Raw genomic sequence first — 27,690 nt, 5'->3', positions numbered from 1 at the left:
CAAAGGGAAACCTTAGTCATAAATATTTCATCTAAAACCTTGAACAAACAACAACTACAAACATTACAAAAAGGAACCAGCTTCGTGCCGACATACTCGAGCAATTGTTTTGACACCGAAATAAGTCTTTTTTAGATTTATGCGCACCTTGCGCCTAAGACATTTTTTAAACAATATAGTTCCTACTTTGCCAGAATTTCAACAGAAAGAGACAAGTGAATACAAAGAATTCAAACCACCCAGTACATTTATGCCACCGGCATCACATAAACTTCTGGATACATATGAAATACTGGTTAAACAAGATCTTCAAAACATCAAATGGCACAAAAAAAGAGGATAAACATGAGGAGAACATTATCAAGGAACTGGCTAATGACGCATCGATTACCATACTATCTGCAGATAACAGCGGCGCCCTAGTAATCATGGATACCACATTTTATGAAACTAAAGTGCTGGAACACCTTAATGATGAGTCTACATACCTTAAATTGCTACAGGATCCCCTAAATGAAATCAAAAGTACGTTGGATTCTATTTTGATGAAAGCAGTAGACATGGGATGGATCAACGCCAACTCCCAAAAAAATTTAACCACGTCAACGCCCAGATGCCCACGAATCTACATTCTACCTACCTAAGATTCACAAAAATCTCCAGAATACCCCGTTCAGACCAATTCTGAGTGGGTGCGGATCAGTTTTTGAGCCTTTAGGGCAGTACATTGATGACTTTCTTCAACCATTTGTACAAAGCTGAATCACATACTTGAAGGACACCACCCACTTTTTACAACTTTTGCAAAATGTCACTGCAGATTTACACAATGTCATTCTGTGTATAATTGATGTAACTTCTTTATACACATCAACAACTGTAGAAGAAGGCCTAGAAGCATGTGAATGGGCGTTACTACAAACATCAGAAGTCGGAGCACACAAAGTATTCCTATTGGAACTACTACAATTTTGTCTACGCCATTCTTATTTTTCATGGAAAACAGATCATTTCTTACAAACCAGTGGAACATCCATGGGTTTTTCGGGAGCCCCAGTTTTTGCAAATACGTTTATGGCAAAGTTTGAAAATGATTTTATTTTGACAGATGCCATTTGGAAAAAACACACAATTTTTATCAAAAGATTTATCGATTACATTTCTCTTCTATGGGATGGACCAGAAACAACTCTTCGAAACCAAATCAGAGATTTAAACACCAAAAACAACAGGATTCAATTCACATTTCTCATTGACCACACAGAGATTCCATTCTTGGACTTTATGGTCTCAATCAATGATCAGAAATTGGAAACCAGAATATTTCACAAACCCACAGATCGAAATAACACATTGCTTTTTACCAGTTTCCACCCCAGAGCTCTCCTGCAAAATGTACTGTATTCACAATTCTTAAGGGCTAAACGCATCTCATCTACAGAACGGACACTGGATCAAGAAACACTCTTGCAAAAACACAGATTCACCGAACGAGGATATCCCCCAGAAATCATTGAACAGACGGAAAAAAGAATGCGTGGAACATCTAGATCACAATTGCTGCAACCTCAACAAAAACCCAAACAAGAAAGAATTGTATTTGTACCAAAATTTTCAACACAATCGACACAAATCAAAACCATTATTAATAAATGATGGGGACTACTTCAATCAGATGATGACTTCAAGGGAATATTCAAAGACCGACCGTTATTTGCTTAACCGAAGCAGCAATCTTAAGGAGTTGGTAACCAGACGACAGACAAGAAAAGAACCAATACCTACTTTACATCCGGGCATGAAAAGATGCATGAACTGCGTTCATTGCAACAACGTAATAATTGGTGCGTATGTACTACATCCACAAACAGGCAAAACTATCAAAATCCGCAATCAGGCAGACTGCAACTCTACTCATGTAGTTTACAGCATCAAATGTCCGTGTGGAAAATTGTACATAGGCAAATCTGACAGGAAAATCAAAGTTCGAATATCAGAACATAAAAGCCGAATTAGCAACAAATCAACCACATCGAGTCTGGCTACGCACTGGTCTGAAATGAACCACACTATACCACAGCTTAGATTCCAAGTATTAGAAGTAATTCACCAAATACCAGGACAGGGATAACAGCAAATGGTTGTCACAAAGAGAAATTTGGTGGATCAAATTCTTGGACACAATAATACCAAAAGGACTAAACGATAAATTAGACATGATTTGTTTCTTATAAACATGAATTTGGGCAGCATAATTCCATCTAGGACGACTTCACAATTTGCTTGGAGAATCTTTGAAGAACAGAATCTAACAAAAAAAACTGCAATGGTACAGACATCCACCATCAGATAAAAGCATAGGTTTTTCATCATTCCTACACCAGTTCGACTTAGGCCCTATTTATTTTATTCACTTATTTTAGAGACTCCCTTCTTACAATATCAGCTACATTAATCATCACAGACTCATTAGCGTTAATACATAGTGAAAGCAACATCATATTATCCCCCGGGGGCTACACATCACATCAATAAGGCGGCAAGATATGATACTTGGTTGTATTTATAAGGTTTATTGTTTTGCAGATATTGTTCTTTGGAATTTCTACATGTTTGATCTGCCACTTTAATCCTCTCTATGTCACGAACGTATTCCAACACGGGGTGCATTTAGGGCTGTTTTCACTAGTATTCTTTTTTCAAACACTGATGGTGCAGTTCAGAGGTCATAGTTTAGATGTGCCGTACTCGCATGAGATCACAATGTAAAGATGGCCGCCATTACATCGGTACACTTCCTTTATTTGTACGTTTCTTTGGTATCTTTAGAGCGGCATTTGCAGCCACCCCATTTTTCATCTGGTGTTCTTGTTCACCACACGTTTATTCACAGGGTATACCGTTGTTCATGTTTTATTTACCACAGCTCACATTGGATAATAGTCATTGCGACTTCTTTATCCCAACGAGTTTGTAGCGTTATTCTTTATTTATACGACACGGGACTTTGGACCATTCTTAAATGCCACTCTTACTTTTTCATTTCTTCAAAATTCTTATCGAGCGAGCTCCAGACTCAAAGCCCCGCTCACATTTGTCATTAGCTTTTTACAGTGCTAAGATAGCCACCGTACGTTTCGATACCATCACAGTCCGTTTTCTATGTTTGGTGCACTTTACGCCTATACCGTGACATCGGTTAGTGAGTCAGAAACTCGGCGTTTACCGGCGTACTAAGGCAACTTGCTAGGAGTACACAGATCTTAATCCAGGTAAACACGCGGCCATAGGACTGTTTGTAATTTTCGTTTGTCACGTACAGTGGGATTTAATTGATATATTTACCCCGGCAGGAAGAACATGCGTTCGACCGCCTAGAACATCAGTGACAACAGCGTATTCATTAACAGCTAGACAGGTACCCCTCTTTTTTTGAAGCCTTGTGTAGTAATTCAACATGTTTGGCGTCCCCACGCATCTTCATGAGCATTTTCAGTGTCACTTCTTATTACTATCAGCATACCGAAACTGGGGCTAAACAATATTGAATTGTAGTCATCACAGACACAGCATTTGGTTGTAATAATTGGTTGGCTTTTGTCAGAGATCCCAAGATTTGATATGGAAGTTTGACCTGAGTGTCTAATGCATTACTTGATCAGGAGCACTTTCAGTCTGAAATGTTGCTCTTTATTGTGTTACAGCTGTAATTTTTTGTGGGTCTCAGATCGACGTTATCAAAAGCAACATCGTGAGTTATCTTGTTGGTGGTAAGCTTGTTTTTCAGTTTAAGATGTATTGCATATCAGCCGCGCTTCACCTTTCTCGTTTTTGGGTTCTTTCACTATTTTTTCTAACATTTCTAATCCAATGAAGAGTTTCACGAAACGTGAAATTCTAATGTATATATTGTTTGACAGGGATGTGATAAGCTTTTATCTGTATGAGCAAATGAAAATGTACTAAAAAAAATTACTGGACCACTTTGTTTGATCAAGCAATGTTGATACCATGTTATTTTATTTTTCCAGTTCCCCTGAAGAAGAAATACATTGGGACTCTCAACAAAAAAACTAAATACTGTTAACTATAAGTTGTTGTAACGAGATTTAGTCAACTTTATGTTATGAATGTAACTTTATGGTTTTGAGCATTAACATGCAAATAGCAAAATGCAAATAAAGGTCGAAATACAGATCTTTAAGAGAAAGAATTAAGTTGTCAAACATTATTTTATGATTCGAATATTGTATGTTCCAAAAATTGTTTGTAAAAAGTGAGCAAACCTTCAGGTTAGCACTAGCTGTGCAGGCAGGGTCAAGTGATCAAGACGACACTTGTACATACATTTTGCATTTTCACAGGAGAATAGCTCCCTCCTCCCAGCCTTGCATGCCCCATTCTAAAATAGATTACATTTGAGAATTAAATTAACAGAGAAAACTACAGAATAACGAGTGCACAGTACATCCCTTAATAATTACCCTATTTAAACATGGTCAGATTGACATATTCCTAATTAGTACATTTAATTTACTTACAAGTCCCTAGTATATGGTACAAAGTGTACCAAGACAATTTAAGATAAATGCCACTAATGGATTACAGCACCTATTGTGCCAGCCATTGTAGTGACAGTGCAAACCTGGCTTCAGACTTACAATGTAGCCTCACTGGAGCAGTTTCAAGACTGCAGTTCGACCTGTCAAAATGAACCTTTTGACTGGTCTAGACCTTCCATTTAAATACTAATAAATCATCCCTAAGCAGGCCTTATCATCCAAGAGGCAGGGCACATCTCCTATGTAGAAATTTACTATTAAACATGTCCCTATAGTGACTTGTGCCTAAAAACAATTTTCAATGTAGCAAGGCTAGTTGTTCCATAGAAAAACAGTGATATACTCTATGAAATTTAATAAGACTAGTTTTGTCCAGGAAATCACGAGAAACATCATTTTCAACTCTTTGTAATATTAATTAAAAACCTAACTCAGTAGTGAAGTTGGACTTTTAATACCTTTTAAGGAAAAGGTACTTTTAGAAAGTTACCTCTCCCTGCCTGAAGCCTCTGGAGACTAATGTGCATTAGCCTCCAGCTGCAGCCCTCTGATTGTTCAAGCCCTGAACGAGGTGTGAAACCTGCCCCCAGAGAGAAAGCAAAGGCCTGGATGTGGGGAGGTATCTTCTTTTCCTACGACAGAATAAACATGTGAGCAGTGCTCAGGAACATCATTTACTTGAATGGGGCTTTTCCTGTCACAGTCAGATGTCAGATGACACCTTGACAGCCTCCTTATTTTGCTCACTCAGTCAGACAGGCACCATTTCAAGTGGGAGGATAGCGTCCTCCAGAACTAGTTAGCGACAGAGGAGGGGCTACTTATTTCCCTTCAGTGGACATACTGGCTCGCTCTGCACAAGGGGAGAAGGGTTTCACCATCATTGACTTAGGGATAGAGGGGCATTGTGATATTGCTTGATGTCTGCACTCAGGAACTGTTGCCAAAATGGGTCGGGTAATCCATGAGAAGTTTCACCTCTTTAGTTAAGGAGGAGTCAGAAGTTACTCACCATCCACAAGTGTTTGCCAGGCTTACAAGTGGCCTTCCCAGTACTCCTCTGAACACTACAGAAATGAGGAAGATTAGAAGAGTACTGAAATTGCTGTCTGAGACCTGAGATGATCCCAGAAGGATGGACCTACTCCCTCTTGTACCCAGGACAATGAGGTATACTCACAGGGCCATAAGGCTGCCCTCTTGTTAAAGCTGTAGGGACACATCCACGTTAAAAAGGACTTTTCAGGCAACTTCCCAAATGACCAGTGACACCAATTGAATTTCTAGGTGGCTCCCCTGAGGTCCTAGGTGGGAATTAGAGGTGTGCTTCTGTAGTGGATTGGGACCTAAGGTTTAAAGTCAAAAGGTAAAATCTTTTGACCAAAATGAAACTGGTAGGTCTAACTGGCATGTGTTCTATTGCAGTCAGCTGGAAATTGCTCTTAGGTTCCGTTCTGCAGCAGCCATTGACTTTCAGTGGAACTATGGGGTCAATTACAATGCAACCCATAGGCTCCGTCTGGCGGTCAGAGCCTTCAGGGCTGCGCCATAATGGGCCGCTTGGATTACTTTTGACCGCCTAATTATGATACAGGCAGTCGGAAAGTAAACAGGCCAATCATTCTACCTGGCTTCCGATGGACTCTAGAACCTGACCAGTAATCTCAAGAGCGGGCCTTTTCACCCTTGAGATTATGCTGCACAGTTTCGAGCATGGTGTGAATGCTGGCCTGTCTGACATGGAAACCCCATCAGGAAGCAAGCTTGGGGGCCCCCAAAAGGAGGCACTGTTCATCCCTGTACCAAGGTGCCTGCCAAGAGGTGCAGGGATGAACTGCACCTTTCATTTCCCTATGGGAGCATGTATGATGGCTGGTTTAGGGTCATAATGCATGCTCACATAGGGAAATGCAGGAGTGCCATCTAACAGTGATCGCTTGCATCTTAATGAGTTAGTCGGGACTGCCGACAGGAGGTCGGTCGGTCCCAGGACCGAGTCGGTGCTGTGTGGACGCAATTCCGCCTGACATCCAAATCAGCCCCTTTATGTTTCTTGGTGCTATTCCTAATCACAAATGTTAAAAATATTATATCTGGTTCCCCTTATTTGATGTTTGTTATTTTGGTGTCATTGTGTTGATTAGATTTTACTCTAGTTTTAAAATTTGTTCCGGAATTTATATTGTGCTGCATTTTAACCTTGGTACTGGTTTAGTACTGCATAAATACTTTAAACATCACCTCTAAGGTAATCCTGGCAGTTCAGTGCCATTGCTACCAGGGGATTGAGCTCCTGTTTATTTAGTGACTTTAGTGGTTCACCCTGACATTGTTTAAGATTTTTCCTTGAGATGCGTAGTCACCCACCTCATATAATAATCCAGGTTCTAACAAGCACGGTTATCACAACCATTGACATTACAACCAAAACCATCATATTACCCTAATGGAACTACCACCACTATAACTATGACCTCAACTAACACCACTACCACCATTACCATGACAACCAGCGTTATAACCATTACCAACAATAATGTTATCACCAACATTTCCATAACCACCAATTAGCACAACTACGACTGCCAACACCAATGCTGTTACTGAGTTCACCTTTGACATCGCCACAACCACCATTAATACCACCAACACCATTACAGCCACAACCACATAAATTTATATAACCTCCATCATACTTTAACACAGCAAGCACCACACACCAACATACCCACTATCATATGAGAACTGGCCCAGCACCGTACAGCCACACACCAGTCATATGTTAGCTATCTTACTCATCATCATATAACGAATACCATACAACCAATATCATATGCCAGTATAGCTACCATCATGTATCCACACAACCATGATCAGGAGTAGACCCATCCATTATCATACATTGACACACCCACCATATGTCAACACAATCAACATCAGAAATGAGAAAACCTGCATCTCAACCAACGTCATTATATGCAGCAAAACCACCAAAATGCATTCACACAACCAACATCATACGGCAGTCCACACACATCCTCCACATCACACACTAAAAATGTACCAAAGTATAGTAAAGTTGGGACATATGGTAAATGCACCACCTTAACTCAAGAAATATGTATTGTACTTTTGCAAACCCACAGCAGATCTATTAGTGAACTGCAGATAGATTAGTTAACTTGTAACATTGGTTGTTTAGAGATAAGAATTACATTTATTCATTCTACTGCATATACAATTTGGCAGCATTGTCAATGTATTTAGGGACATTAATTCTATGTTCATTCGTTTCAGGTATGTTGACTCAAAACTGGGACCTTGAATGAGAAAGCTTTGTTTGGCTGGCCTCAATTCTGAAAAAGATGTTATGGCTGCCATTAAAGGATGCAGGGCTAGATTACCAAGTTCTACTAAAATATTTAAGGAGCTATACTGGTCCAGGGGAAGCATCCAATAAGCTCATGTTTGAAGTTAAAGAGGACCAATGAGATTTTGAAGTGAAGTTAGCAGACCCTGAGGTGGTTTGTAGACAGGTAGGTTTTGAAACTCCGATCCATGGCTTTAGGACTGCAGACCCTGCAACAAGGGCTCCTAAACCTTTTTGGGCCCCGTTTAACATTACATTGAAAACTCACTCAAGAGAGAAGGACTAACTATCTAAAAAACCAAAAGGTAACTGGAAAAAATATATCCCTTCGTTGCCCGTACAGATGTTAAAGAGAGCCAAGAATCATTAGTGTGAGTCAAGCGAGAGGGGGAAAGAAAAGACTTTTCCTAATACTGCCCTCACACACTTTGCAGTGTCATGCTTCATCATAGGGCTGCATCAAACATCCAGGTGCAGACCAACACACTGGACGGAGCGCAAAGATTTTTCTTGGATGAAGAGTGGTGAGGGAGATGAAATAGAAAAGAAAAACAGAAAAGGGAAAAGATGTTCCCTCGAGAAGGGATCAGGAAGTGCAGATAAGTAAAGTTAAAACTATCTAGCGGGATACCAAAAGTTTACCTTTAATCCTGGTTCCCCTTGATAGGATTACAAAATCTCATAATTGGGATACTCTAGGAAAATAAGTACCCCTAATATCCTACGTGCCCACCTGGGTCACACTGGCCTTCATCAGGGTATGGATCTCTTTATTGTTATGGTCTTCACCTAAACTAGGGTGTAGATATCATACAGTGAACGGAGAGCCTCCGATTCACTTTTTCCAACAGCTAAGGAGAGGTGGCCATTTTCCAAGTTCCCCAGAATTGCTCTGAAAACCGGACCATCGCAGGAACGCGATCTTATTGTAACACTTACTCCAAAGATCAACAGTTGTCTGTTTCCTAGCCCGGTCCCCCTTTAACATTCACAGTGCTGGAACAAGGTGAACCTTTTGAGAGGTCAAGCAAGGTTCCTCGATCCTCTAATGTTGTGGACAACAACTGTCAAAGACCAATGGCAAGACCGTGTCTAACCCCCACTACGACCAGCCAAAGGCCCTGTCTTGCTGGGGTTGGCAGCCTAGCAGACTGTTTAACTTTGACCATTTCAGCAATCGTGTCTCACAGTGTAACCCCCTACAATTTTCCAACATTGCATTTTCATAGAATAGGCAACAGATAGAACTATAAAAATGAACTTGCATCTAGATTTATCCATGCGTTGAAGATACAGCAAGGTGCCCATAATATAATACTCAACTTCAATGATAACACAATTTATGTAATCATTAATAAAATTTGTCATTTTTCTCCTCTAACCTGACAATTTATGGCAGGAACCAACCATACTCCACCAATGTCCAGGTAAGTAATTATGACACCTACATCATGTATGCAAAAATTAAATCTATCACCAAGTGGGTACCACCTCTTTCTTCAAAAGAAACTGGAATGGTTTCTTTCAGAAGGTACCCTTAGAACTGCTGTTCAAGGCTTTGCATTCTTGCATCTGTGTAGCATAACCCCTTGCCCCACGGCCACCTACATTCCAATCCGGCACCCCTTGTTGCAACATTTCTCATTGAAGGCCCATATAAATATGATCACATTAACCCATTCTATGAAAGTTCACATGCTCTCTTTGACACCCTGCAATGTCTTCATAACCATTTGCAACATTTGTAAAGTCATCATGACCAGTACCCTCACTTATCTTGTGAGGGTAGCTCAAAATCTGTTGACTATCAGCACACCTGTAGCCAAGTTGCTATCACATTGGAAACTAATAGGAGTAACAATGAACATATGATATTAATCTTGAGATTAGTGGTTGAAAAGTTTTTTAGTAGGATTTTTGGGGATATTTTGGAGTTTTTTAGGAGAACACGCAAATCAACTACTTTATCTGTGGCCATCTGCAAAATGGTGCTAGGACAGAATAGTGAGTACAAAATATTGGCATACAAAAGTATTGTGTCAAAAATATCGGAATATCAAAAATATAATCATCATGAATATCAAAGGTACGAATTTTGTTGTTTTTAATATTGTTTTATTGCATATCGATTGAGAAAACAGCATAGTTTATAGTATCATTTGTACGTTTTATTTAGTATGTATTTTATTGTATTGTGTTTGATTTTATATGTGTAACTTTTTTTTATTTGTGTGTTTAAGATACTTCATTAATTATGACTTTTTTCATTTTTTATTTTTAGTTGTATTAATTTGAAAAAATAATGTATACATAATATTTTTGTAGAAATAATTTGGGTTTTTTGGGGATAGGGTGTGGAGATTTTTAAAAAGTTAATATTTTAGGCACACGGACGGACCAATGACAGGAAATATACATATATACAACGTACACAGTACATACAAACCAAAATAGCACACAGTGCATAGCAAAGGTATCAAATAGATATACAAATAAAACCAAGTATAGCAGAGTGGACGACGGGGAGGCGGGTGGGTCAGTGAGGAATCCACAGGCAGATACTGTATCTACCAGAAAAAACGTTACCAAAGGTAAGTAACTTGTTCTTCTGATAGATACATCTGCCTTGTGGATTCCTCACCTTGTGAATAGAGTCCCACAGCAGTCCCCACTCCCGGAGGAGGGAGTCCACTCTGCTACACCAGGAAATCTTGGAGGACAGAACGCGCGAAGTGGCCATCCCTCCTCACCTCGGTATCCAAGCAGTAGTGCTTCGCGAAAGTGTGGAGGGAGGCCCAAGTCGCGGCTCTGCAAATATCCTCAACAGGCACACCTCTAGACAATGCAGAAGTAGCAGACCTTGCCCTGGTAGAATGAGCTCTTATACCCTCAGGAGGGTCCTTACCCGCCAGTGAGTAGCAAATCTTGATGCACAGGATTATCCACCTGGAAAGTGTGCGCTTGTGCACCGCTCTGCCCTTCCGACAGCCAGCAAAACCAACAAACAGCGGGTCCTCCATTCGGAAGTCTTTAGTTCTGTCCAGATAAAAAGACACCACCCTCTTAGGGTCCAGACGGTGCAGTCTCTCTTCCTCCTTAGAAGGGTGAGGGGGAGGATAGAAGGTAGGAAGGGTAATGGACTGCCCCAGATGGAAGGGAGTTACCACCTTAGGCAGAAAAGCAGCCCTGGTCCTAAGAACCATTCGTTCAGCATGAATGGTCTGGAACGGGGGCTTAGAACTAAGAGCCTGAAGCTCACTCACCCTCCTTGCCGAGGTGATTGCTACTAAAAAGACCGTCTTGAAAGACAAAAACCTCAAGGGACACTTGTGTAAGGGTTCAAAGGGAGAACCCATCAAAAAAGATAAGACAAGATTCCAATCCCACTGAGGCACGATAAATGGAGAAGGAGGGAACTTATTAGTAAGCCCCTTCAGAAACCTCAAAACCACTGGAGATTAAAAAAGAGACGGCTGATCCGGCAGGCAAAGAAATGCCGATAACGCCGAAAGATTGTAGCAACAGCAAATCCTTGCTGCGCCAAAGAAAGAGCAAACAGTAAAATATCAGATAAATGAGCCCTCAAAGGATCAACAGCCTTCTCCCTACACCAAACAACAAATTTAGACCATCTATATGAATAGATGGACTTGGTGGAGTCACGCCTGGCAGAAAGAATGACATCCACCACATCGTGAGGGAGAGAAAAAGAATTCAGGTTGCCCCGTTCAATCTCAAAGCATGAAGGTTTAATGTCTGGAGGTGGGGGTGTAGAACCTGCCCCTCCATCTGAGAGAGGAGATCTGCCCTGAATGGGAGACGGAGCGGCGGGTGAGAGGAGAGGTGGAGAAGATCTGTATACCACACCCTTCTTGGCCAGTCCGGGGCGACCAATATGACTTGGGCCCGGTCCTGGCAAATCTTCCTCAGAACCCGAGGAATCAAGGGTAAGGGGGGAAATGCGTAAAGGAGTTGATTTCCCTAACTCAACTGAAACGCGTCCCCCAAAGCTCTTTGCATCAGATACTGGAGACTGCAGAATGACAGGCAGTGAGCATTCTCGTGAGTGGCGCACAGGTCCACCCGAGGAGTTCCCTACATCCGTGGTCGGCAGAGAATTGCCGACTGAGAACGTCTGCACGAACGTTCAGAACTCCGGCCAGATGATTTGCCATCAGACAAATCTGATGGTCCTGAACCCAGGACCAGAGACGCAGAGCCTCTCTGCAGAGACACTGCGACCCCACTCCTCCCTGTTTGTTGAGGTACCACATCACGGACATGTTGTCCGTCAGGACTTGAATCGACTAACCGTGAAGGGAAGGGAGGAAGGCCTTGAGCGCCAAACGTATCGCCCGTAACTCTAGAAGGTTGATATAAAGCAACCTTTCCTCTGGAGACCAAAGACCTTTGACCTCCAGGTCTCCCAGAGGAGCACCCCACCCGAGAGTAGATGCATCCGTTATTACCGTGGCCACCGATGGAGGAAGAAAGGCTTTCCTTGCGACAGATTGCCTTCCACGCTCCACCAAGACAGATCCGCTGCAGTTTCTCTGGAGATCCTCACCGACTCCCTGAGATCTCCGTTGTGCTGATACCACTGCCTGCGGAGGCACCACTGGAGTGCCCTCATGTGCCAGCGTGCATGGTTGACCAACAGAATGCAAGAAGCCATCAGACCGAGCAGTCGAAGAACCTTCAGGACCGGAACGACCGCTTCATTGTAGAACAAAGGTATCATTTCCTGTATGTCGCGAATCCTTTGAGGTGGAGGGAATGCACGACATACAGTAGTGTCCAGTAGCGCACCTATGAACAGGTTGCGCTGGGAGGGCACCAGGTGAGACTTGGGTACATTTATCGAAAAACCCAACCTGTGTAACAACTGAGTTGTCTCTTGCAAATGAAGGAGCACCTTCTCTGTAGACTCTGCTTTGATGAGCCAGTCGTCCAGATATGGGAATACAGGACTTCCCGACCTTCTGAGATGTGCTGCCACCACTGCCATCACCTTGGTGAAAACTCGAGGCGCAGTAGTAAGTCCAAACGGAAGGACCGCAACTGGTAGTGTTGCGAACCCACCGTAAAACGGAGATACTTCCTGTGCGGCTTCAGGATAGGGATGTGGAAATAAGCATCCTGCAAGTCGATCAACACCATCCAGTCTTCTTCCAACAGCGCTTGAAGAACCTGCGCAAGAGTGAGCATCTTGAACTTTTCTTGTTTCAGATACAAGTTCAAGATCCTGAGATCCCGGATTGGACGAAGCCTACCATCCTTCTTGGGGATCAGAAAATAGCGGGAGTAGCATCCCTGACCCCTCTCCTGCTCCGGAACCACCTCTATTGCACCCTTTCTGAACAGTGCCAGGACTTCTTCCTGCAAGAGAAGCAGGTGGTCCTCCGAACAATAACCTTGGCAAGGAGGGTAATTGGGAGGGAACTCCTGGAAAGGAAGAGCATACCCATTTTCTACGAGATTGAGAACCCAAATATCTGATGTAACCGATTCCCAATCCCGTGGAAAATGTGTAAGCCGACCCCCTACTGGACCCACATGATCCAGAATGGCGGATCTAGGGCTGCTTTGGTGTTGTAGGTGGGGGGTGGGTATTAGAGGAGGAAGAGGCTTGACGTCCACGTCCACGACCCTTCTGTCTACCTCTATAAAACTTGTACAGAGGGTTCTGTTGTTGCTGGCCTTGTCTGAAGGGACGAAAGGAAGATCTGCCAAAACCCCTGAACTTCCTGGTGGCTGTACCTCTCATCTGTAAGCCCAAAGATCTAGCCGTCGCTCGGCTATCTTTGAAGCTTTCCAAAGCCGTATCCGCTTTTTTCCCAAAGAGACCAACTCCATCAAAAGGTAAATCCAAAAGAGTAGCCTGTACATCAGCGGAAAACTCTGAGGACTTTAACCAACCAGCTCTTCTGGTAGCTACTGAAGAACCCATTACTCTAGCTACAGAATCCGCAGTGTCCATGCCACTCTGAATAACTTGGCGGGCTGCTGCCTGAGTGTCTAAAACAACTTCATTAAAGTTTTTTCTGTCCTCTTCTGGAAGTTTAGCAGACAATTGTTTTACCGAGTCCATTAGGGCAAGCACATATCTACCAAGTAAAAAAGTAGCATTCGTTGATTTTAAGGCCATGCTACCTGAGGAGAAGACCTTCTTAGCGGCTTGATCCAGTTTTCTAGAGTCTTTATCTCCAGGAACTTGGGGAAAAGAACCTGCTGATCTATTCGCACAAGCAGCCTGAACCACCAGACTCTCCGGTGAAGGGTGAGATGACAAAAACTCAGGATCTCCAGGAGCCACTCTATAACGTCTCGCCACCGATCTAGACACTGCAGGTGCAGACAAAGGATTTTTCCAAACTTCCAGAATTGGCTCGGTCAGAGCTTCAGTGAAAGGCAAAGTTGGTTCAATGACAGAAGAAGAAGAATGTAACACTTCTGTAAGGATATTAGATTTGAACTCAACCATTGGCAAAGTTAAGTTTAGCAAATGAGCAGCTTTTCTAATCACCATATGATATGGTACTACATCCTTGGAGGGTGCATCTGAAACTACAGGTAAGCCCCATTCAGGAGAAAGTTCAAGACTGCTTGCAGAATGAAGATCTTCAAAATAATCATCATGTTCTTGAATCTCGCCTTCCTCCACTTCAGGATCCATATACTCTTTCTCCTCCAATAGACGTTGGGCTCTACGTCTCGACCACTCCATACGGATCGAAGTCGACGGATCCGGTAATGACTCCGATGGAGTCGGAGCCGGCGTCGATCGAGGAGCTGGAATAACAGGAGGAAGAGAAACAGGAACCGGCGTCGAGCCTCGATCCAAATTTCGAGGTCGCTCCGGAGTCGGCAAAGCCGTGCGCGGAGTCGATGACCTCGGCGGCGCTGAACCGATCCAAGTAGGATATGGAGTCGGCATGAAAGGTAGAAAAGGCGCCGGTGCATAAGCTTGGGGGACACCCAAGTTAAAAGACAAAGGACCCATAGGACCCACAGGTGCTCCAGTGGGGTACATTGCCCTGTTATATACTCCATACATAGCATTTAGGAAATGCGATGGATCCTGACCAGGACCAGGAAAAGAAGGGTAAGAACCCATTGGTGGATTAGTAGGAGGCTGTATTGGATTCGGTTCCTCCTGATCCTTATGACTATCCGGTTCATCCTCCGGAGTCGGAGACTGAGGGACTTCCGCGACCTCATCATGTTCCGAAGACTGACCTGAAACCGGATTCGGATCCAGTTCCGGATCCGGTGTATGTTCTCGAGATCGTACCGGAGTGGTACCACCAGCAGGAGATGGAGATACAAAGTCCTTGTAATGCTTCCGAGAAGATTTCTTCTTAGAGTCCGAAGACTCCGAATGATGGTGAGAACTATGTTTCTTCCTCCTATGTTTTCTCATCGAGGAACTCGAAGCATGCCCAGAAGCTGACTTCGACGCCGACTCCGATCTGACTCTTGACCTCTATCGTGACCTCGATTGCGACTTCGATCGCGACCTCGACCGTCACTTCGATCTTGACTTCGGTCTCGATCTGGAGTGACTCGATCTTGATCTCGAAGATCTACCGGCTTCTTTACCTTTTATCTTGGCTAATAAAAATTTAGCTTCTCGCTCTCGCAGAGCCTTCGGATTCATTTTTGAGCAGGATCGACAACCCTTGACGTCATGATCCGATCCTAAGCACCATAAGCAATCTTCGTGTGGGTCGGTGATTGACATCATCCGGGCACACGAGCCACACTGCTTGAAACCCGTCTTCTTCGACGACATCTTCGACGAAGAACAGAAACAGTAACAGACAAAAAGCAACAAAGTCTCTATCTGTAACCACAGAAGATCCCGAAACCGTTAGCGTCGACAACGCGGAAAAAAGGGAACTGATGTCATCACGCCGACGTAGGCCTAATAAGGGGTCGGTGATGTCAGACGGAGTCGCACGCTATGCCGCGTTCCTATGACGTCGTCCACGCCGGCGTGCTACAAAGAAAAAATTCCGAACGTTGCTGACGCAAGGGTGATATTCCCAAGGTGAGGAATCCACAAGGCAGATGTATCTATCAGAAATGCATTTATACATTTTCTTCCCTTTTTTTATCTTTTTAAAAATATTTTTGAGGCTTTTTCAAATGTTAGATATTATAATAATGTCATTGTAAATAGATTGCTGAAACAATTGTTTATTATTATATTTTATTTTAAAAGATTTAGAAATGTTTTCAAATTAAATTATGAAAATAAATTAAATAGATGTATGTAAAATGTATTAGACAACATTTTAATAATTACAGTTTTAACATGTTTATTATTGGAATCAGATCAGTTGTTGGGAAACTATTTTCTAAAATGTATTAATTTTAATTACAAAATAAATACTTTTAATATTTATATTGATTTTTTTTTCATATGTTTGTTTTAACTTTTTGATTTTAGGAGTGTTAATTATGTTTTAAAGGCTAGGAATATTAATAATTATCAATGTAAATATATTACACGTAAATATATTATTTATTAGTAGTGATAAACATATTATTCTATATGTTAATGTTAACATATTTTAATTTTATTTTCTGATACAGATCAAAAACTATGTGTGAGTATGGAGTATTGATAGTATATTTAAAATCTTTAGGGGCCAGCAAATGCTAGAAAATGTTTCAGTTTGTAGTGGAAATAGTAAATCTCACCTCTTTAGTGCCCAACACCTTCCCCAAATTGGTTTAAATTGGAGTGGGAATAGTAAATGCCACCGATTTGGTGCCCAACACCTTCGACAAATTGGTATAGATTGAAGTGGGAATAGTAAATGTCACCCCTTTAGTGCCCAACACCTTTGCTAAATAGGTTTAGATTGGAGTAGGAATAGTAAAAGTTTCCGCATTAATGTACTTTCTCCAAATTGGTGTACATTGGAATGGGAATAGTAAATGTCACCTTTTTAGTGTCCTGTTCCAAAAGACAATGGTCCCTAGGCAGCGAGTGATATTGTGAGTAAATAAATATAGAGCAAGAATCGGGTCTATATTATCTGTCCAGCCGGACAGTGTTTAATAACAGTTATAGTGTATAGTCAGTAATCCATGTAGTATCAAGTGGGACACGGCCTGTGTTCGACTACCACATGAAGACAAGTGTGACTTACAAAGGAGAGGGTGATTTAGGCAAGAAGGAAGCAGTCTGCATACAGTTCACATTTGGCAGACAATTATTTCATAAATACACTATTGCAGTTTGACATATAATATAGTCTAGCATATAGTGTAAGGTGTCAACGGCATTTCGATCCCTATTAAGATAGTAAGATCATCTTCAGGACATTGTAATTCATGCCTTATGTACATATCTCAACCATAGACTGGGAGGCATCAGTCATATAATTAGACCGGAGAAGCTAATTTGCGCAACCGCATGTCAATGCTGTCAACGTGAAAATGAACCGATATAGGTGATGTAATGGAACTTCACGATGGGGGTCTGGAAACACACCGAGGCGATTCTTTTTTTTTCATGACGCAGGAACCAAGTCCCTATGTTCCATAATGGCAACTACAATATTTTTTCTGAAGTTCAAGTCAGCCAGTCAGAGGGCTACTATTCCATGGTCTCTGTGTTTTCTGGTCCTAATGTGACAATAGCCTGCCAAATTTCATGTGCATTCATTATAGGGCACCAACATTATTTGTATATGGAAGTGATTTTGCCCCTTCAACTTTTCCCCACCTTGGTAGACCTGCACTAAAGGAACTACAGTCAAACAGGTTACCCAGAGACAACTCCTAATTTGGTGGAGTGGATGTCCATTAGGGCAGTGAAGTAAAATACTCTGTCACCCTAGCGGACATTAAACCGTCTGCCAAACTCTAAATCAGGCCCATAGTTTTATTGGCTGATTAACATATTTTAAACCTATAACTATCTGTTCATTGCCACACTGATGACAGAACTGTAACTAATGACACATTGTGGAATATCCTTCTGAACACCATTCTGAAAGTTGATAGGTATGCTAAGACTCACATTTTCCCTAATCAAGAATGGGGTACAATCACTCAGGCCTAGCTATGGTGCAGCCGTTGCTCCTCTCTCTGACTCAGGACATCAAGATCTAGAAATAGTTGCATCTGTCTTATGCTTTAAATAGCTACAATTCGCTAATTGATTCATCCACTCTTCTGTTTTAAAATACAGTCAGGAGTGAGATGAGTGCGGCATGCTGGGCCCAAATATGGTGTCTGCACTGATCCCAATAAATTCAATATGTGGTGAAGCACACTGAATCACAGTGTCCTGTATATGTGGGTCTGCGGACCACCAGAGGAAGCATCTGTCACAGAACTGCCTCTAGCTGCTAGGTTTCAAAACATATGGAATACACACAACATAAACCCACAGTACCTGGGCTGCAAACATTTAAAACAAAAACATAGTGTACTGTAGGGATCAATCACATTAATAACTTCAGCCACCATGAGATTAATACATTTGGCAGTGGTTCTATAGAATCAATTAGATCAAATCTGTTTTTTTATCATTATTATATAACTGTCCCTATAGCGTTTCCACTTCACAAAGAACACTGTGGAGCACAGTTAAACATACAAATATTTTGTCAAACCCATCATCTTAAAACAAAACACTAAATCAAAAAACCTAAATACTTTTCAAAATGTCTCTTTTCTTCTTTTTACAAAATGGCGTGGTTTCAAAATGTATTCAGTGTGCAATCCTAGGAAGACTGAAGTACAAGGTACCTAATAATCAGATTAATCATTCATTAAGAGTCAATCCTCATTAATTCACAAAGTCTTTACACCCAAAGTGCCAAACCAAGGCTAAAAAGATTCTATTGTATAGAATATAGCATCCTGAAGTGAAAGGGAATTAGAAAGTGACATAATAATTACCCTCACATGCCACTTATGAGTCGACATTCAGGGAGGCTAGTACAAATGTAGGCGTGCACATCACAAGGGCACAACCACTGCTGGAAGAAACTCCTGCACTGAAAATAACCAGCTTTGTTATCTCTTCAACTCTTATTTATTTATTTATTTATTTATTTATTTGTTTGTTTATTTATTTATTTGATGAGTTTTATATAGCACTGGTTAGACCCGGAGGTATCAGAGCACTTTACATAAGGAACAGCGAGTTGCAAGGTACAATAATTAAACATTAATTACACAATGACTACAAAGTAAATCGCAAATCATAAGGGGTAGAGAAGGTAAGGGGAGACAAGAATCGGAGTCTGTGATAGGTGAGAAGAGAGAAGGGGACCTGAGGGGGAGTTAGAGTTAAGGTAGTCCAGAAAAAAAAGAGAAATGTTCGTAGGTCACTAGGATGGAATCCAGCAGTAAAGAAGGAACGGACAAAGGTCAACAAGATGGCGGATCCGGGTCGTGGGTATCGACGGAAACCATCGCAGGATGCACACAAGTCAAAAACCCCAAAAGCCAAGAGAGCTGAATTCCATCGAGTAGAGTCGGAGGGGGGACACAGCCACATTAGCGAAGGAGGGCGGAGGGCTGTAGAATGTTGGCTGATTGCGTGCACAGGCTCAGGACCACGGGGGCATCGGTATCAAGTCTGCCTGGGAGTTAGGGAGCAGTCTTAGAGAAAGGATGGCAGCAGCGTAGTCCAGAGGCGCACACCTCCCAGGCTCAGAATGCAAGGAAAAGCCTTGGGGCATCCGGGGAAGGACACCAGGCATCAGCACCGCCAAGATTGGCTCATTCGACAGCTGACCATCAACGATTCGTCAGATGGCAGGGGGAAGGAGGAGACAGCAGCGGAGAAACGATGAGACATATGTCTGATTTCCGGCTGGGTAGGTGACGGCCATGGCAGTGTGCCGGAGCCAATCTCCCCTATAGCTGTCGATGCAGCTCCTCCGGGCATCGGCCATGTTGCTAGGGCTCGACCGGTTCGAGTGGTGATCCTGATCACATCTGACGTTCAAGAGTCCAGAAACGGGAGAAAAGGAGAGACAGAGACCGCTGTCTAAGAATGACCACCAGGTGAGTAAAAGGGTCCAGGAGGGGGTGGAAATTAGGGGATTTGAGCCATAACCGCAATCCCTGGCCGGGAGCTCGCAGCCGGAGCTCCTCACCTGTCGGCTATCTTGGCTTATATTATATTTCTTCTTATATTTTAAGGTTTGTTGCTTACTAAAGGCTGAAATGATAGTGAGAGATTCCATTCTTGATTAATTATGCTGCTAGCCTCTGTATTTATAATATGTCAGATGTTCTGGATTATTTTACACAAGCCTAACTTTTATCTTGTATCATGTAATATACCTGTTTTTATGTGCCTTGTTTATGATTATTTTTTCAATGCTCTATATATGAATTTATGGTTATAAAATAACCAGATAAGGACCATTTGATAATGATAACTCTAAATGGATGATTAATCTGATTATTAGATACCTCGTACTTTGATTTTCCTAGTCCTGAAGAGGCCTGTGAATTTAGTTTGGCCAAAATGCATCCACAATATCTACAGGAGGAGTAACTTCTAAAAATCTAAAGAACAAAGGAATTATACGGACTTTAACAAATAGAGATCATTACTACCCACAAATGTGATTTTTCTGTTGGCTACCTGCATGGGGATTGCCCCTTGAATTACTTCCATGCTCTGTTGCAATATAAGAAGTAAAGAGTAATTTTGCAAAGTAGTCGAGTTTTTTTATTTAATGTGATTGGTATGATGAAATGTTTGCATTTTCAACTGTGCTCCAGGAACTTGTTTGTGAAGTGGAAACACTACAAGGACAATCATATAATAATAATGCAATAAACTGTTTTGATCTGATTGATTCTAAAGACGCAGTGTAATATTGAATGATCTTTTCACTGCGGCTAAAGTTATTAATGTGAATAATCCCTACATGATACCATGTTTTATTATAAATGTAGCTGCTAAGTGGGCTTTGTTGTTAATGGCATTGTGCATTATGTGAATTGTGTTAATGCCCTAAAAATGTAATGGAAGTATCAGTGGGACATTTAAGTCACAGCATTTAACGGTGGTAGAATTAAGACATCATTCTAGTATGTCAATACTAGTTGATGCACAGTCTTTCAGATGTCAATACCAACACAGAACACACATTTAGTACAAAATGAGAGTTAAAGTCAATATAAATACTCACTGGTCGATGTACTCTTGCTTTTTGTCATAAGCATGAATTGTGCTGAGACCAAGCACAGTGGATGTGATATGAGAAAACCATGGAGAACGACTTATGTTTTCGATCCTCTTTATCTCACTGACACCCTTTTGGAAGACTCTGCGACACAAGAGTACAAACACAACTTTTGAGTTCTATTTCAGATTAAAAGAGTGAAAAAATACAAATGTGGTGTGCATTTTAATCATAAATCATAGGAGGATGCAATCTAGGACCTCAATATTGATTGGAAGAAAGAGAGACAACTAAAGTATGGAAGCAACATTATAAAACAATATAGAAGATGCACATTTTAGTGAAAAAGTGAATTGGGAGGAACTAAAGCTTAGGAGCACAACATTGTGCTAGGTAGCTCCCAGTACCCTGACAATATATGAATTTTGTATTTGTTATATACCTCTAGAAGGTGGTTCAAAATATGGTGCAAGAAAAGTAAGTTTAATACTATTACCAGTGTATTTGTAGATGTTTTTGAAGATCTCCTTCCTGCAGGTAATACTGATGCCATACCGTATACCCATTCCAAAACATACTTAGGTTAAATTGTAGAATATGGTGTAAGTCACACTTATAGAGGTAGTCTCTATAGATGGTAAAATGTTACAAACTATAATAGAAAATTCACTAATATCAATAATATGCCATTGAAAGTGATATTCTGCATATACTTCGCCTCCAGTAGCTACCCATCTGCAGTCATTTCTATTTTATTAGCCACATCTTTTCATGTTATGTTTCTTATATATTACATGGTTAACTGCTAATGGGCATTACCCCAGCAAAGTGTATGAAGGAAGATATATGCAAAGGGATATATATTAAAAGAATACATAATGCCCCATGAATATGAAATAAATCAAGTTTTCTCCGCAAGTTACTTCCTAAAACAGAAACTTCCAATTTACAAAAATACAGCATCTTAAATATGTGTTGAATTTGTAATTTGTAGGCTGATACCACCAGGGCGGACTCAACCAAGGATGAAATGGGAGTTCTTAGATTAAATCTGACTGGATAAGCAGGGATCCAAAAGAGAAATAAAGGGTTAAAAATACCTACAGGCACACCCAAAGGGTTCCTTTATTCCTAGGGTACCTTGGGTATGGATAAAAAGTTTCTGAGGGTTTTATATTGAATATAATTGCTCAATTTACCTGCTGTATGAATGCCAACATGTTTCGGCCCGCACTAGGAGCCCGACATATTTGGGAACTGAATGAACAGGGGCAGCTCCATAAATGAAACAGTAGGATCTGTTACCCAGAATACGCATTTGAAGAGAAATGTGGGGCGCATAAAGCATGACAATTGAAACACACATCAAAAGAGTATTGGTACAATGTAACTACCTCAATGTAAGAAACAATGTCCTTCTGTACTATGTATTTAATATTTGTCTTTTCCTAGAGTGTGACTATAGGACAACACCACGCTCCAGATTCACATGACCCTTGAAAGACACAGAATAAGGGTAAGCAGAGAGATGACTTAGTATGGAATATGTATTATAACTTTTAGAAGTTCACTCGTCCGTTATGAGACAATACCATCACCCAGCATCTTTTGATCACTTTTTAATTGAAAGGAGGTGTCTCTTATTAGAAGTAGTATGCCTTAATCCCAACACAAATATGGATTAGGGAATCAATACATGCCCTTACTACAGTTTAGACCAGGACCACAGTTATGTGCAAATAAGACATATTTGTAGTTTGGGTCCACCTTTAGTCTCACCGTAAATACATTTTTGTCTCGTTGGTAACCCCAAGGACAGAAGATTGAGACAGGTGAGATCCTAAGGCCCAGGCCCGTTTCCCCGGTAGGCCGCTAGGTGGGGGCCGGCTTTGGGCCCCTGGGGGCCGTTTTTGTTCCCGGGGGTCGGCAATGTCAGCCTCGGTAACAAAATCGGCCGAAACCGGCCGTCGCAAACTGCTCAGCTGCATTCCTCCTGACCCCAGGTGGGCCAGCTGAGCAGTTTGCCTGGGCCGGTTTTTGTTCTCAGTCCGGCATGTGTGTGCATAGTATGCATGCGTAATAAGGCAGGAATACATCAGATGGCCCTGATGAAGGACACAGACCCAAAAGGGCTCTTAGCATGGGCCGAACATATTGTCATTCATGCGAGAGGTTTAATTAAACAATTATATTCAATATAAAACCTTAAGAAACTTTTTATCCATACCCCAGGTACCGAATGAATAACGGAACCCTTTGGGTATACCTGTAGGCATTTTCAATCCTTCATTTCACTTCTGGATCCCAGCTTATCAAGTCAGATTTAATTTAAGAACTCAAATTCCATATTTGGTTGAGTTCACCATGGTGTTATCATCCTACCAGGGTGTGGATAGGGACCGATGATGAAGTATGTCACAATAAAGTGAGTGAGGCATCTACTCCAATATCTTTGGATACCCGAGAGGTACTAGGAAAGCGCTTTCTTCCTAGGATAGGATCCATATTTTTCTTCTTTTGTTTCTTATTTAAGTTGCTCTTGTTTGTGAATATCATCGGATAAATCACCCATAGAGTAGCATTTTGCATATGTACATGGAATATAACCTAGTATAATGACGTTTACTGCAACCCTATTATGGGTTAATTCCACAGTAAAGCTTCTAAATCTTCTCCCAACACAAATCATACCTAGCCATCATAACATAGAGACAATGTACTTTGCTGTCTTTCACCCAGAAGTTTTTGTATGTAATCCAGCTGAGATGTACAGGAATTTATATAGCGCAAATCACTGAGCGGTTTCTAAGCGCTTGCTTAGGGAACCCGTCCTGGTATTCCCCTGTGAGATAACCCCAGCAGGGTATCCGCAAGGTGAAAACCAGGCATCCCGCCGCGAGGGGCCGTTGTGGAGATTAAGCAAGCTATTGCCCAGAGTCGCAGAGTGTGAACCCGTGAATTGAGTAGGCACCGGAGCGAGAATTGTCGAGTCCATGGACATTTTAGGACTCAAGACCCCGCCGAGCTGGGAATTGAACCCTGGTCCCGGGCTGACCTCTGCTTCCAGGTCTGCCTCCTCTAACCAGTGAGCCACACTTCTCCACGAGATGCATTATTAATTATTTGAAAAGCTGTGTGGAAAATACAGGTCTAAAAATAAACTGTTCTGAATAAGCTGATGTTTATGAAAATAATGTCAATTACTATTTTGCAGAATACACACATTACTTACAGTTATATCATCAACATTTTTATATGTGCGTTCCTCTACGATCCTTGTCAAGTCAATTCTGATGTAAAGTAATGCAACTTAGTGTATTAAATAGACAAAGGAAGATACTCCGTGCAGTTCAAACCTTTTTAAATTCAGTTCCGGCTTTTGAGCAGAACACCACTGTCTCATTCCAACTTCCTATAAATGACTTTTGAAGGGTTCATAATAAGATCTCCCATAAAAAAGTATACAAACATAGGGGCCCATTAGGATGACATCCCATCGTAGAAAAGGACCGCCCGCCATAAGGGCGGGGGTCTCGTGGGGGAAATTAGGATGCGCCCGCCACAGTGGCGGCCGCATCCAGCTTTCCCGCCATTGTGAAGGGCGGTGCACCGCGCGGTGCCTGCCATGTTGTGCATGGAACTGCAGGGGGGTACCATATGTACCCCCCATGTGCACCCCCCATTCCCCCAGAGTCCCTGGGGGCCCGCAACGGGCCCCCAAAGCAGACTCTGCATGCCTTTCTGTGGCAGCAATGCCGCCACGGAAAGGCATTGGAAAATGCCCATTGTAATATGGCTGGCGGTGTCTGATAGACACCGCCACCATATAGAACCCTTTTCTGCCCATTCGCAAGGCGACCGGGGTGGAAAAGCGGCGGACGGTCTTTCCCTCCGCCGCGGACCGCCAGCCATGATAATATGGCGGGGGTCATTCCAGCACAGATGGCGGGCGGATCGCCATCCTAATGGGGCCCAAAATGAGGTAAGTTTGTTACGAGTGAAAGTAATATATTTTGAGGACTCAGGTTTCACAATAGGATCTTCTTCAGACAGTTTGAAGGTACCTCTCCCTTTCAAAAGATTGCTGAGACCCTTTTTAATCAATTGGTCACTCAGGCTGAGGCCACCAATTATTATTCTTTGTTATACCATAGTGATTTCCTTGGTAAATCACACATACACAGCATCCACCTTTATTGATTTATTGTTCAATACTTTGGGTCATTCCTCAAAGCTTTTCCCTGAATACGTATATCCAAAGAAGTCCTATATAGTAAATGTGCAATCGATTTAATTTTACACAGGGAGGTGAAATTCATGTGCAGAAAACGCGAATAAAGACTGTGTCAATGTATAAACATGAACGATCTACATATGGGGAAAGTCAGAGTCTCTAGGGTAGTGTCATAGGAGTGGCCATAACCTTGAAATACTTATTAGGTGGTATTAGATGCAAAAGCAAATCAATTCGAAATCTTACAACAAAAGCTTACTGGTAATTTTCAAAATTGAGAAATTACAAGATATTTATCAAAGGTGAGAAATTACATGCCTTTTAGTTATTTTGGGCCCATTTCACAAATAATTGTTTGAAACGGACTGACTTATTGTACTTCCTAGATTCGGAGTAAGGTACCAAATAACAGGAAATTCTAGAGCAAACAACAGGGAAAGGAATTAATTCCCAAGAGTAGTTGTGGAATTCTTGGTGAATTGTAAGGTGCACAGACAGAATATCAAGTGTTAAATATCGACATACAGAAATATCGAGTTAGAAATATTGTGATATAGAAATATCAATAGCAAGAATATTGTGGTCAAGAATATGGACTTTAAGGTAAGAAATATCATTTGTGAAAATATCGAAGTTAGTACTATCGTTTGCAAAAATATAGTATATATTGATATTCAAATTGGTGTTATGTATTTTAGTATGTATTTCAAAAGTATATGATACATTTTTTTGTATAAGTTTTGCTTTTGTTTTGTAATATATGTGTTACATTTTTAGGAGTTATTGATTTTATGTTACTTAAATTTTGCGCTTTTTAGTTCTGTTGCGGGTTGTGGGTTCATAGGGGAATAGGGTGGGAAGTAATTTAATTATAATAAATCAATTAATATTTGTCATTTATTAGTACTTATTTAATTTAGATATCATAGTATTAATAGTGGGAATTAATTTATTATTACATAATTATTAATTGGTTGTTGATTTTGATTAATTAATTAATTGGTAAGTATGTTAATTGTGTTATTTTTTTAGGACAGGTTGTGGGTTTATAGGAGAATAGGGTGGGAAATATTTAACTATTATCAAAATATTAAGATTTCTAATTTATTAACAGTTACTTCATTTATATTTTATGATGTTAGCTGTGATAATTAATTTATTATAAATGATTAATTGATTTGTTAATTATTATTAATTAATTGGTGATTATGTTAATGGTGTCATTTTGTAGGAGCGTGTTCTGCGTTTATATGGGAGCAGGGTGGGAAGTAATTTAATTGTAATATATTAATATGTATTTAATTTATACTTTATATTGTCAATTGTGGGAATGAATGTATTAATAATTATTTATCAATTGCTCATTAATTACTATTTATTAATAAACTGGTAATTATTTGATTATGTTAATTGTGTCATTTTTTAGAAATGGGTGGTGGGGTTTATAGGGTAATAGGGTGGGAAGTAATTTATTTATAATAAATTAATAATGAATTGTTAATTAATGGTAATTAACTAAAAATTAAATATGGCAATTGTGTAATTAATTTGAGATGTGAGCTGTGGGGTTTATAGTGGTAAAGGGTGGGAAGTAAATTCTTTTAAATTAATTAATAAGTTGTTGTTAATTGATATTAATTTAATAATGTAAAATTAGTTATGGAAATTGTGTAATGATTTTTAGGTGTGTGTTGTGGTGTTTATTGGGGTAAAGGGTGGAAAGTATTTTAGGTTTCATACATTATTAATTAGTTTCTCATTGATATTCATTCACTAATTGATACATATTTCTGGTAATTGTTTATTTTTATTTTGTGTGTGGATTTTGGTTTTATAGAGTTAAAGTTTGGTGAGTACATTAATTTGTATCTGTTGTTATTTGATTTTTAATTAATAATCTTTGTTTATTCAATAATTAATTATGTTAACTATGGAGGTACACTTTTTAAAAAACTTTAGATATGTGTTGTGAATTGTGTGGTGGGAAATAAAAAATACTACATTTATGTAACAATTAATGTTTATGATTATAATTAATTTCTAGTTGATATTGTGTTTGTTTTTAATTCTGAATTGACTTTAGTGTGAATATTAATTTTTACCCCTCCACTATCCAACACTTTCCCTCCTGTTGCACTCATTGGATTGGCAAGAAGTAATTTTAACCTATCTGCTTTCCAACACGTGCCCTACTGTGACATTCACTGGAGTGGGAATAGTAATTTTTTCCCCTCGCTATCCAACACTTTTCCTACAGTTGCACTCACTGGAGGGGGATAGTCATTTTTACCCCTCCGCTTTCCAACACATTCCCTAGTGTAGCATCCACTGGAGTGGGGACAGTAA

At 40.7% G+C, this 27,690-nt stretch overlaps 1 protein-coding gene across 2 annotated transcripts in view; it reads right to left on the bottom strand.

Moving 5' to 3' along the window:
* The window catches only part of ABCC12 (ATP binding cassette subfamily C member 12), a 1,077,363-nt gene that overhangs the window by 229,506 nt on the left and 820,167 nt on the right, over window positions 1-27,690 (bottom strand). For both annotated transcript variants that reach the window (XM_078670535.1, XM_078670536.1), the window contains one exon: window positions 21,117-21,254. In XM_078670535.1, the coding sequence (XP_078526661.1) occupies window positions 21,117-21,254 (138 nt within the window). The remainder of the gene's footprint in view (window positions 1-21,116; window positions 21,255-27,690) is intronic.

Source organism: Lissotriton helveticus, chromosome 12 (assembly GCF_964261635.1).
Source record: "Lissotriton helveticus chromosome 12, aLisHel1.1, whole genome shotgun sequence".
Classification (NCBI taxonomy): Eukaryota; Metazoa; Chordata; class Amphibia; order Caudata; family Salamandridae; genus Lissotriton; species Lissotriton helveticus.
Note: the sequence above shows the minus strand (reverse complement) of the source record. Positions and strands in the feature narration are given on the sequence as shown.